Genomic DNA, 13,429 nt, shown 5'->3' with positions numbered 1-13,429 from the left:
AGTCTCAGTTTCTTCACTAGCAATCATTTGAGTTCTAATGCTGCTACTAATAACAATGAACAGCAACGATAATATCCCTTCCATTAATATGCTTTCTATGCGAAGCACTTCTCAAGTGTCACTTAATTTAATCTTTCCTACCCCCTAAATAAAGAGAGGCCATTATTGGTTGAATCTTATTGATGAAGAGACTGATGGCTCAAGAGAAGTGATTTTTCCAAGGTCCCATAGCTATTAGGGACCTGCAAGGACAAAGGATAGCCTAGCAGAGGAGCTTTAACCCTCAAACTAGAATATCCACCACCCTCAAAACCACTCCTGCCACCCTCTACCACCACTCCAGCCCCCAAACCACCCTGGGTAAACACAGCTAGGGGAGAAATAATGTGCTTGCTTCTAAACACAGCTGGTATTAATGGATAAGCTCCTTACTCCTTCCTGCCAGTCTACCCACCTCTAACCTCCTATACAGAAATTCTGGAGCTACTGCCAAACAGAAATTTAAAGCCTGGGGATTTTCTGAGGCCCTTTCTGGCTCCGATAGTTGGATTAGTGTATTGCTTCTGGCTTCTGATGATGGGCCTGGTGAGGAAGGTGGGTAAGGAGTGAACTCTACAGGTGACCTCCTCAGTGGTCCTGATGTCATCTTTTCTATCATTTATCCTCCCATGGCCTGCCCCCTAGCTCAGACTCTTTTTGTTTTGTTTTGTTTTTCTTTTTTGAGACAGTGTCTTGCTCTGTCACCCAGGCTGGAGTGCAACGGCACAATCATAACTCACTGCAGCCTCGATCTTCTGGGCTCAAGCTATCCTCCCACCTCAGCCTCCTGAGTAGCTGGGACTGCAGTCATGCAACAGCACGGCCAGCTAACTTTTTCTTTCTTTTTTTTTTTTTTTAAGAGACGGGGGTCTCACTTTGTTGCCCAGGCTGATCTCGAACTCCTGGACTCAAGGGATCCACCCTCTTCAGCCCCCAAAGTGCTAGGATTACAGGCATGAGCCGCCACCCGTGGCCTGGCTTAGGTTGTTGATAGTTGGAAAGACATCCTTCTGTGCTAAAGAAGTATCTTTATCTGGCTAAAGAGCCTCAAGGGTCTGCCAGTTCCAACTTGAAGACTCCCTAGACTGGGGAATCTTCCATCATGTCTATAATGCACTGTTGTTAATGTTCCCTGTTATATCGAGAGAAAATTCAGTGGCTCCATGACATGATAATGCTTAAAACATGCCATTTCTTCAGTCTTCCTTTATGAACACTTCACATGCATTATTTTATTTAATCCTTACTACAGTTCTATGGGGTTAGAATGAATCTCCCATTCCTAGACAAGAAAGCAAACTCAGGGTAAGTGACTGACTCAAGGCCACACATCTATGTAGTAGGGCTGGAAGATTCTGAGATTCAGAGGGTATGTTTGGAGAAGCCCAGGGCTCAGATTTTATCCTGGCCTGACTGCCTGCTGTGAGCAGAGCTGATCAGTAGGAGTGAGTTGATTATCATCTCCTTCCTTTAACTCTCAGCCACTGAGGGCTTGATCAACTGGCCTCAGGTAATGGGACAACAGCCCCTGCCCTCCCACCCCAACAAAGACCCAGATAGGGCGAAACAGACCTTGAACTTCCTCAGTGTGAAATGGAGTCACAGCCCAAGGCATTTCCCTTTTCTGGGTCAGGTTCCTCATCTAGCGTGGAGGGAAACTGTAATTTTTCCCTTCTCTAGAAATAGCAGCTCACTTTTCCTCTGGAGAACCATCTCTCTCCTGTCAGTCCATTATGTTTTGAGTGAGACAAATTCCACTCCTAGTGCCATCATGGGTGTATTAATATTCGTTCATTTAGTGGAACAGTCCAGCGGAAGTGCTTGCTCCTGGCATTACTGGAATCAGGTTCTGATTATCTGAGAATACATTTATCTTCATTTTACAGAAGGCAACGGAGGTTCATGGAGGTAATGATTTGGCCAACGTCACAGGCCCAGTAAAAGGGATTGAAACTCCAGGTGTGCCTGACCCTAAAGCAGGAAACTGCCTAGTGTCTCGCTGTGACTTGTTAGGGATCCTGGGGTACTCTTCAGGGTCTTGGCTCCGAAGGAAAAGCGTTCCTCTCCGAGGGAACGGGCTATATTACCAAGGAGGTGTGGCCAGATGCCTGAGGGGGTGTGGCCAGGGCCTGGGGCAGTCAGAGCCGAAGGGGCGGGGCGGCAGCAGCCGGCGTCTAGGTAACTTCAGCGCCTGCGCAGAGGCTCTCCAGCCCCGTCCTAGGCTGGGGTTCCAGTGGGGCTTCAGCTCCGTTTTGGCTACACCACCCGCGTAGGTCGCTTCCGTCGGGTTCCCCGCCCGCTTGACCATGAGCCGGTGCGCCCAGGCGGCGGCCGTGGCGGCCACAGTGCCAGGTGCCGGCGTCGGGAACGTGGGGATACGGCCGCCTATGGTGCCCCGTCAGGCGTCCTTCTTCCCGCCGCCGGTGCCAAACCCCTTCGTGCAGCAGACGCAGATCGGCTCCGCGAGGCGGGTCCAGGTGAGGGGCGTGGGTCTGAGAGAGGAGGGCGGCCAAAGGGGGCGTGGGTCTGAGAGAGGAGGGCGGCCAAAGGGGGCGTGGGTCTGAGGAGGGAGGTGTTGTGAGCGGGGCGTGGGTCCGAGCGGGGAGGTAGTCTTGAGGGGATCCTGGGTCTGAGGCGGGTCCAGGTGAGGGGTGTAGGTCTGACGGGGGAGGGCGGTCGAGGGGCGCGTGGGTCTGGGAAGCAAAGGCATCTGAGGAAGAAAGAGCAGTGGATCTGAGAGGAGAGGACTTTTGAGGGGCAGAGATAGGCGTCTGAGAATTGAGGACATTTGGAGGATGGTCAGATCGGGCACAGGAGGAGAGAAGATGCAGGGAAGATGCGGGCCTGAGAGGAGGATCCGAAACAGGAAGAGACTCCGCTGGCTGGCTGGCTGGTGGCACAGGCTGCATTCCATGTCCCCAAGGGAGAAGAATCTGTGAATCTGTGGCAGAAGCTTCAACTTGAGTTTGTGAGAGTGAAGTGGGAGGTAGATCTACCACGGAAGAGTAGGTTTGAAGAAGTCTTTTTTTTTTTTTTTTTTTTTTTGCCTTAGGAAGGAGATGAGTCAGTATGGGATGGGTAAGAGTGAGGCAGAAGGCAGAGCCCAGGTCTGGGATTAGAACAACAGGTAAGGCTGTAATGATTTATCTGGGCAGGAGCATGCTGGAGGGTAGGAAGTCAGAATCAAAGAAAAGGGACAACTGAATCAGCTTAGGGTGTTCAAGATTTTTTGGTCCAGAATCAATCTTCACTTAAAAACTTCTCCGAAACAGAAACATGAGTAGTAGCCCAGACTGTTTTCCACTGATCAAAATGACTATACTCTTATGCACGAAGGAACTTTCCTTTCCTTTTTCTTGTAAAAGGCTCCTTTTACCATTAGCAGTTGCACTCTTTGGACTTCCTCTTTGTTGAAGTTAGTGATCAGAGAACAAGATAGACCCTGCTTACCACATTTGTCCTGTATGTTCTGCAGGGGGAAAAAAAATTTGAAGTTTTCATGTCCACCTCACATATTACTTTGGATTTGAAGCCGTATAACATTTGCAGTCAGCTTGTATGCACTAAAACCATTGTCTTTTACAGTGTGGGAAGGTTAAGTGTGGAGCTAAGCAGCACAGGTGGTGGCTTGAGTAATGGTAGATGAGTGTCTGGTTGAAGAAGGGTGTGAGAGAGGAAGAAGATGAGGAATATAGTAATGCCATTTTGCAAGGAAATGGAACGTTTAAAAATTTGATCTTCATGTCTTTAAATGAATATTCTTTTTGTGTCTTGACATTCTGAAACATTTGTAAATACATAGGCCATCGTTCAAGATTAAGTTTAGTCCAATTTACTTAAATCATACTTAAAAATATGCCCATCTATTTGACTTCATATTTTGGAGAGAGACTCAGAATAGCATGTTTACAAATATGTATATTTCACCTGGAATAAATTATTAAGTTTTTCCATCACCTGGTTTGTTACTGCTTAAAAAGCTCTTCCAAATAACTCTCTGAGAATTGTAGTATAATGGAATGATAGCTAGTCAGTCATAGGACCTGGTCATTTATTAGTTGTGTGACTTTGCGCAAGCCACTTAACCTCTTTGAACTATACTTTTCTCATCTATTAAATTGGAATATTAATAATTCAAAGTAGGGCTAAAATTAAGTGGAATAATATATGAAAGAATCTGGTATTGTTCACTGTTCTTAATATTGATAATTACCCTATTATTTTCTGCAAAGTATAGATTGTACTTAAAATTTGCTACTTGGATTAAATGGGCTTTAACAAAGTCTGGATATTAAAAATACTTTTTAAATTTATATAGATCAGAGATACCAAAGAGGTTTTAATGACTCAAATAATCTGGGTAAAGGGAAGATTTGAATAGGCATGGTAGAAAAACAATGTCTATATTATCCTGTTTAAAAGATTGGACATACTTTCATTTAAGTATGGCTTCGTATGATTAATTCAGACTAAATTTAATCTTAAGTGATGATCGATGTCTTGCTTGAGGACTGTTGTCCTCACATTTCACTAAGAAAGTTAAACAAACAAGTGCAAAAATATATATTCCCATGTTTAGTAACTGTAATGAAGGAAAACCAGAAAATAACACTGAGAGAAGGCCACTCAATGGCGATGACATATTACCAAACAGAAATATGATGGGGAATCCTCTTAATTTGTCAACAATTTAACTGAAAATTGACTTACTATTAAGACTATTATTCATTGCAAACCTTGAGATGGCACAGAAAAAAAAAAGCTGTCTAATATTTGGCAACTTGTTCAATTAAAATCCATATTGGTTGCTTGTGGTAGACATGAGTGACTCTTATGCTAACATACTTGAACTTCATTCCAAGTCTTTCTTTAGGGTCTATGCTATATGGTCCTTTCTTTCAGTCAAGATTATTTCTTGGTCTTTTAATAATGATAACTCTTAGAAGAGAATCCCAGTTGTGACCTACCAGAGTGACTTGGGAATATGAGTCATGGCATCTTCTCCACAGTACTATTCCCCAGTATACCACCATACTTCATTGCACCACCCATTCAAATAAATATAACATTATCTAAAAATAGTATGCTTACCATGGACACAGAGCTTCAAGAAAAGTCTCCTGGATCCAAGATCCCGACTATGTTATAGTTCTGAAACTCCTACCCATTTAATCTAATACGTATTCTGTTTTATAGGAAATAAGACTGATAGCAAAGTTTCATTATATTTGTAAGTCAGTTTTCAAGTGAAGAATAATTTAACAGGGCTAGTTTTAGTCTCAGGAATGATGGAGTAGCTTAATGTAGACAAACCTTTCCATATATAATAATTATAAACCCCAGTCAAAATATGAAAAAAAAAACTACATGAAGGCACTATAGAGCAATACAAATCATACAGAAACTGGAGGGATTTGTTGCTTGAAATAATAGTGCTATAATATGTAACATTACCCCAACCCCTTTTTTCCCTGAAGGTTATCACTTGACACCATGAGAAGGGATTGCTAGAAAGCTTCAGTCTTACTGGCCTAATGTATTAGAGCACAAAGTTCAGGACTATCAGAATGGCTAAAAATTGAAGGAGGAAATCCCAGAAAGGAAAAAGCTAGAAATGAGGGAGCCCCTAAATTGGCATATAAATTCTCTCAAAACCTTGGCTGATCCCTGAACTGTGTATTTACAAAGGAGTCTTCAAAGGTAACAGCAGAAATGAAGAAGGAAAGTAACAGCTGAAAGGAAGAAGCTGAGCAGACAACACAACAGGGAAAGCACCTTTAGAATCCCACCAATTAAGAGTGTCCTGGAAAACATTTCAGGCTTTACACTGAAGCCTCACAAAGCTGATACCATAGGAGAAAAGCTGTACCCTAGGACTAAGGCTTCAGTCAAAGACTAAGGTCTAGCTTCAAACCATTTTTTCCTTAAAAAGTATAAAACTATGCCTTCACAAGGTAAATGCAACCAGCCAGAATTTTACCTACTTGCTAGGACAGAAATCAATACTCTTTAGAAAAGGGTAACAGAATCTAGAATATCTGTAATATATCGTCCAAAATGGCCACTATACTACAAAAACTATACTAGACATCAAAGAAATAGGAAAGTGTGACCTATTATCAAAAGAAAAATCAGGCAATAAAAATAAACTCTAAGATGACCAAATGTAGTACTTTGCAGAAAAATACTTTAAAGTAGCTATTGTAAAAATGCTCAAGGACTTAAAAGTAAAGAGTGACATAATGAATGAATAGCTCAGGGGAGCTTTAGCAGAGAAATAGAAAATGTAAAAGAGAACCAAATGGGCATTCTGAAACTGAAAATTATTATATCTGAAATGGAAAATTAACTAGATAGGCTTAACAACACATTGGAGATGGTAAAAGAAAGTGTCAATGAACTTGAAGTTAGGTCACTAGAAATTATTCAGTTTAAAAAGCAGAATGAAAAAAATTGAAATGAGACATCAGCAAAATTGGTGAAGTAAAGGCCTCTGAAAATTATCTTCTCCATAAAAACAATGAAAACGCAAAAAAATTATCAGAATCAGCTTTGTCATAGCTCTAAAAATTAACCAAAGGCTTTCAACAATCCAAGGAGCATTTATTTAAGAGTGCTGACTCTTGATAAGAATAGTAGACTTTGTGACAGTTTTATTTTATTCTCATTCCTCATCCTAAGCTCTGTAGTAACCTTAGAAACCAGCAGTCTGCAGACATAATGAAAACCAGTAATCTGGCAACCACTAGAGGGGCAAGAATAGTGTTGGAGTTTCTTCAAAGCCTCATTCCCAAGGAATTGTCATTATTGGTCAGTCTGGTGGCTGCCTGGAAGGCCTCCTTTGCCAAACTGTCTTCATGTGATTTGTCTTGGTGCTTACACAGTGCAAATAGCCTTTTCTCAAGGGTGTTTGTCAAAAACAATCAGAGGAAAGTGAGTGCAGTGGTGCACACCTGTAGTCCCAGCTATTCAGGAGGCTGATACAAGAGGATTTCTTGAGCCCAGAAATTCAAAGGCAGCCTAGGCAACATAGAGATACTCTGCTTCTTAAAAAATAAAAATTAAAAAATCAGAGGCAATTACTTAACATCACAGCTGCCTGAGGCAGTGGGTAACAGTTGGAGTAAACAGTAGGCTAGCCAAAACCTTAAAATAAAATGCTAGGGGATGAGATGATCATAGGGGACTTTAAAAGCTTTGACATATTCATAGGAATCTTGAAGGCTCTCCACAATAAGTAAGGCTTTGTTCATGCTTGAGGCTATGCACATGTCCTGAAAATTTCTAAAAATACCCTAAGCTCTTACCTCTGACTAACCTTGAGGCTCTGTACTAGCAGAAAGTGAAGGCTAAGACAGAGTTGTCATCTGTCATCTGACTATTTATGGTGTGCCCCAACATGTACACAGAGACCCTTTGCAAGCATCAGGAAACTTATTGGTTTCAGGTACTTAAGAAAATATCTAATCGTTAACTGATTACTAAGGTACCTGGACAGAGACTTTAAATTTAGTAGCCACAATGGCAAAGAATACAAGCTTTACAAATTAGTTTATAAAATACACTAAACAAACAACTATCAACAACAACAAATAGTAATCACAACAAATCCTGGTAAGGGATGAGAATCTTTTCCAGAGTTGCTATATTATTTAAGATGTTTAGTTTTCATTTAAAAATTGCGAGGTATATAAGGAAAAATAAAGTATAGCTTACAAATAGTTAAAAAAAAAAAAAAGCAGTCAATGCAAACTTTCCCTGAGCAAGCCCAGACTTTAGTCTTACTGTACAAAGACTTTAAATCAGATATTTAAAATATGGTCCAATAACTAAAGGAAACCATGTGAAAAGAGCTAAAAGAAAGTATGGAGCAGGTTATCACCAAATGGATAATATCAATAAAGATGGAGAGAGAGAGAGAGAGAGAGAGAGAGAGAGAGTGTGTGTGTGTGTGTGTGTGTGTGTGTATTCACTAGAGTGGCTCAACAGTAGACTATATCAAACAAAAAAGGAATCAGCAAACTTGAAAACAGATAAACTGAGATTATCTAGTTTAAGGAACATAAAGAAAAAAAAGATGAAGAAAACCAAACAGTCTCAGAGACCTATGGACACTAACAACTTTACAAACAGATTCATAATGGGAGTCCCAGGAAAGAAGAAAGGGGCAGAAAGAATATTAGAAGAAATCATGGCCAAAAATTTGATGAATTGGGTTAAAAACACTAATCTGCCTACTCAAGAAGCTCAAGGAACTCTAAGAATAAACTCAAAGATATCTATATCTACAGATATCATAATTAAACCATTGAAATCCAAAGAAGAATAATCTTGAAAACAGCGAGAAGCAACTCGTTATGTACAAAGAATCCTCAGCAAGATTAATGACTGATTGCTCATCAAGAGCTACAAAGACCAGAAGGGAATAACAGGATGACATTTTTAAAGTGCTGAAAGAAGAAGACTGTCAACAAAGAATTGCATAGCCAGAAAACTATCCTTAAAATGAAGTACAAATGAGCAAAAACTAAGAGAATTTTTCATTAGCACACATGCCCTAAAATAAATAATAAAGGGAGTCCCTCAGGCTGAAATGAAAGGATACTGGAAAGTAACTCAAATTCACATGAAGACATAAACAGCAGTGGTAAAGGCAACTACATGAGTAGATATAAAGGACAGTACAAATGTCATTTTTTTGTTTGTAAATCTTTTTTTAACCCAACTTTTAAAAGTCTACATAAAACAATAATTATAAATCTGTGTTGATGGACATACAATGTATTAAGACGTAATTTGTATAACAATAATGCAAATAGGAGACAGGAGGGAATGGCTCACAGTTTTTGTATACTATTGAAATTAAGTTGGTTGATCCAAACCAGATAATGATTATAAGTTAAGGTGAAAACACTTAGGACAATCACTAAGCAAATACATTTTTAAATATAGCAAAAGAAAGAATGAGGGAATTAAAATGGTACCATAGAAAATATTTAACACAGGAGAAGGCAGCAATGTAGACATAGAGAAATAAAAAAAGATATAAGACATATAGACAGCAACTAGCAAAATGTCATATATAAATTCTACCTTATTAGTAATTACATTAAATATAAATTGATAAAAATTCAATTAAAATGAAGATTGGCAGAATTCATAAAAATATGTAACTGTACACCTCCTTAAATGGACACACTTTATTTATTTATTCATTTATTTACATAGAGGCAGAGTCTCACTGTGTCACCCAGGCTGGAGTGTGGTGGTACAATCACAGCTCACTGTAGCCTCGACCTCCTGGCTCAAGCGATCCTTCCATCTCAGCTTCCTGAATGGCTGCCACTATAGGCATGCACCACCGCACCCAACAAATTTTTATATTTTTTTATAGAGGTGGAGTCTCCCTATATTGCCCAGACTGGTCTCAAACTTCTAGGCTCTAGCAGTCTTTCTGCCTTGGCTTCGCAAAGTGCTGGGATTATAGGTGTGAGCTACCATGCCTGGCCAAGAGACATACTTTTGATTCAAATACACAAATAGTTTGGAAGTAAAAAGATGAAAAATGATATACCATGCAAACAGTAGCCAAGTAAGAGCTGACATGGTTGTATTACTATTAGATAAAATAGACTTCAAGACAGAAATTTTTGCTAAAGAAAGACATTTATAATGATAAAAGGGTTGATTCATTAGGATGTAATTATAACCATATATGCATCTAACAGCAGAGCCCAGAAATAAACAAAGCAAAAAGTGGCAGAACTGAAGGGTGAAATAGACAATTCAACAATACTAGAGACTTCAATTACTCAATAATGATAGAAGGTAGAACAATGAGACAGTATCAACAAGGAAATAGAAGACTTGAAGAACATTGTAAACTGACTAGATCTAATAGATTTATATTGTAAAACCCTCAACACTAGAGAAAAAACATTCTGTGTTTTCTGCTGTCGGAGCATTTGCCAAGGTAGACCATATGTTAGGCCATAAAACAAGTCTCAATAAATATAAAGTGGTTAAAATAATACAAAGTATGTACTCTGACTACAGTGTATTGAAATTAGAAATCAATAACAGAAAAAAAGTTGGAAATTCACAAAAAAATACATTGAAATAAATTACTTCTAAATAACCAATGATTCCAAAGTAATAATAAAACAATAGAGAAAAACACCACCATTAAAAGTTGGTACTCTGAAAAAAATTTGACAAATATTTGTCTACACTAGCCAAGAAAAAAATGGAAGAAGACTCAAATTAAGAGAGAACAATATTACTGACCTTTCCAAAATAAAAAGGATTATAAGAATTATATGAACAATTGCATGCTAACAAATTAAATAACTTAGTTGAAATGACCAATTTCTAGAAAGACACAAAATACCAAACTGATTCAAGAGTAAGTAAAAAATCAAATAGATCTGTAATAAAATAAAGGGATTAACTAGTTATTAAAAACATCCCACAGAGAAAAGTTGAGGACCAGATGGCTTCACTGGTGAACTCTACCAAAGGGTTAAAGAAGAATTAATACCAATCCTTCATAAGTCCTTCCAAAAAATAAGAGGGGATACTCCCCAACTTATTCTGTGAGTCCAGGCCTACTCTGATACCAAAACCAAAAAAGGACATCACAATAAAAGAAAACTATAGACCAAGATTCATTGTGAATATATGTGCAAAAATCCTCAATAAAATGCTAGCAAACTGAATCCAGCAACTAATAAAAGGGATTATACCATGGCAAAGTGGGATTTATCCTAAAAATGTAATTCTGGTTCAATGTAGAAAAATTAATATGAGCACCATATTTATTGAATAAAAGGCACAAGATCATTTTAACAGACAGAGAAAAATGATTTGACTCCCATTCATGGTAAAAGCCACTCAATAAACTAAGAATGGAAAGGAATTTCCTCAGCCTTATAAAGGGCATCTGTGAAAAACAGCTATCATTATACTTAATAGTGAAACACCAAGAAGTTTTCTAAGATCAGGAACAAGACAGTGATGCCTACTCTCATTACTTCTATTCAACATTGTAGTGTAGGTTCTAACAAGGGCAATTATGCAAGAAAAAGAAAAGACATCTATATTGGAAAGGAAGAAGTAAAACTATCAAGATGACATGATTTTTTAAACATAGAAAATCCTAAGGAATGCACAAAAACACTTGGAGCTGATACAGAAGTTCAGCAAGATGACAGGATACAAGATCAATATGAAAAAATCATGGTATGTTTTTTCACAAACAACAATCTGAAAATGAAATTTAAAAAACAGTTCAATTTAACTTAGCATCAAAAGGAGTGAAATACTTTAGCAACAGAAGAATTCTACACTGAAAACTACAAAATACCATTGTATTCTGTATTCATAGATTTGGAAGACTTAAATTGTTAAGATAATGATACTCCCCAAACTGATCTACAGATTAATATAATCCTTATCAAAATATCAGCTGGCTTTTTTATTTATTTCCAGAAATTGACAAGCTAATTTAAAAATTCATACAGAAATGCAAGGGACTACAAACAACCAAAAGAATCTTGAAAAATAAAAACAAAATTGGAGAACTCACATTTCTCAATTTTAAAACCTACTATGAAGCTACAGTAATCAAGACTGTGTTGTACCGGTAACAAGACAGACATATAGATCAATGAAATAGAATTGACAGTACTGAAGTAAGTTCATACATCTGTGGCCATTGATTTTCCACAGGATTGCCAAGACGATAAAAGGGAGTGACTAGTTTTTGCAACAAATGGTCTGGGACAATTGGATTGACATGTGTCACAGCATATACAAAAATTAACTCAAAGTGAATCAAAATACTAAATATAAGACTTAAAGCCATAAAACTCTTAGAAGAGAACGTAAGTGTCAAACTTCCTGACCTTGGATTAGGCAGTGGTTTTCTAGACATACAACAAAAGTACTAGCAACCAAAGAAAGAATGGGTAAAGGGTACTTCATCAAAATAAAACATTTTGTGATTCAAAGTACACTACCATGAAATTGAAAAGATAACTTACTGAATGGAAGAAAATATATGCAAATTATACATTTAGTAAGAGTAGAGTGTTCAAAATATATAAAGAACTCTTAGAATGCACCAATAAAAAGATAACCCAACCCAAGTATCAACCCAGAATTCTATATCCAATGAAAATATTATTCTGAAATGAAGGGAGAATGAAGGCATTTTCAGATAAGTGAGAATGGAGGGAATTTGTGGTCAGGCCTGCATTCAAGAAATGGTGAAGAAAGTTTCTTGAGTTATAGGAAAATAACACCAGATTGAGACTTAGATATACAGGAAAGAATGAAGAACACTGGAAATGGTAAATACGGAAATAACAATATCAAACTTTTTTCTTTATATTAATTTCACCAAAGAGTTAGAAAATGTAACCATTTAATACAAAAATTATTATTTTCCTGGGTTTACATATATGTAGAGGTAAAACATATAACAATACTGAAAGAATGGTGGATAGGATGGAATTGTACTGCTTTTCTTACACTTTCTGTGAAGTGGTATAGCGTTAACTCAGAGTAGATTGTCTTATGCTAAGCACACATTGTAATCTTCAGACCAACTGCTGACTAAAAGTACAAGAAGATACAGCTAAGGAGCCATTAAAGAAATTTAAATGGATCACTAGAGAAAAATTTCATGAACTCGAGAAAACAGAAAAGAGAAACAGAAACATAAAACTGATGGGAACTGATGGGATATATAGAAAAACAGCAAAACAGTAGATTTATATCCAAATACATCAATAATTAAATTTGGTATACATTAACATTCTAATGTAAAGGCAAAGATCTTCAGACTGGACAAAAAAGACTCAGCTATACATTAATTTACAATACATGCACTATAAATGTAAATAAAAAGATAAGAAAATATAACATGGAAATAATAAGTGTAGGAAGCTGATACATACTAATATCAGATAAAGTAGACTTCAAGACATGTCATAACACCACATATAAAGAGGGACATTTCTTAAAATAAAAAGGTCAGTGGGAAAACTTAGCAGCACTTAATGTTTATGTACCTAATGTCAGAACTTTGAAAACATGAAGCTAAAATTGAGAGAATTAAACAAAGAAATAGATAAAACATAATTGAGGATAGAAACACCCCTTTCCTGGTAATTGGCAGAAGAGTCAAACCAAAGATTAATAACACAGAAGATTTGAACATTGGTAACCACTTTGACTGAATTGAAATTTATGGAACACTACATCCAATAATACCAGAATATACCTTCAAGTACACATTGAATGCTTATCAACATAGACCCAATGCTGGATCATAAAAACAACTCAATAAATTTCAAAAGTTTGAAATATTATATAGGATATTCTC

At 37.6% G+C, this 13,429-nt stretch overlaps 1 protein-coding gene across 1 annotated transcript in view; it reads left to right on the top strand.

Annotated features, from left to right (window-relative positions):
• The first annotated feature begins 1,860 nt into the window (after positions 1-1,860).
• Positions 1,861-13,429, top strand: part of LPCAT2 (lysophosphatidylcholine acyltransferase 2) — an 80,549-nt gene continuing 68,980 nt past the window's right edge. Inside the window, exon 1 of the mRNA XM_017530068.2 lies at positions 1,861-2,516. Coding sequence (XP_017385557.1) covers positions 2,346-2,516 — 171 coding nt within the window. The 5' untranslated portion in view covers positions 1,861-2,345. The remainder of the gene's footprint in view (positions 2,517-13,429) is intronic.

The sequence above is a fragment of the Cebus imitator genome, unplaced genomic scaffold (assembly GCF_001604975.1).
Source record: "Cebus imitator isolate Cc_AM_T3 unplaced genomic scaffold, Cebus_imitator-1.0 Scaffold63, whole genome shotgun sequence".
NCBI classification, from domain to species: domain Eukaryota; kingdom Metazoa; phylum Chordata; class Mammalia; order Primates; family Cebidae; genus Cebus; species Cebus imitator.
The sequence above is the reverse complement of the archived record's forward strand: the minus strand, read 5'-3'. Positions and strand labels throughout refer to the sequence as shown.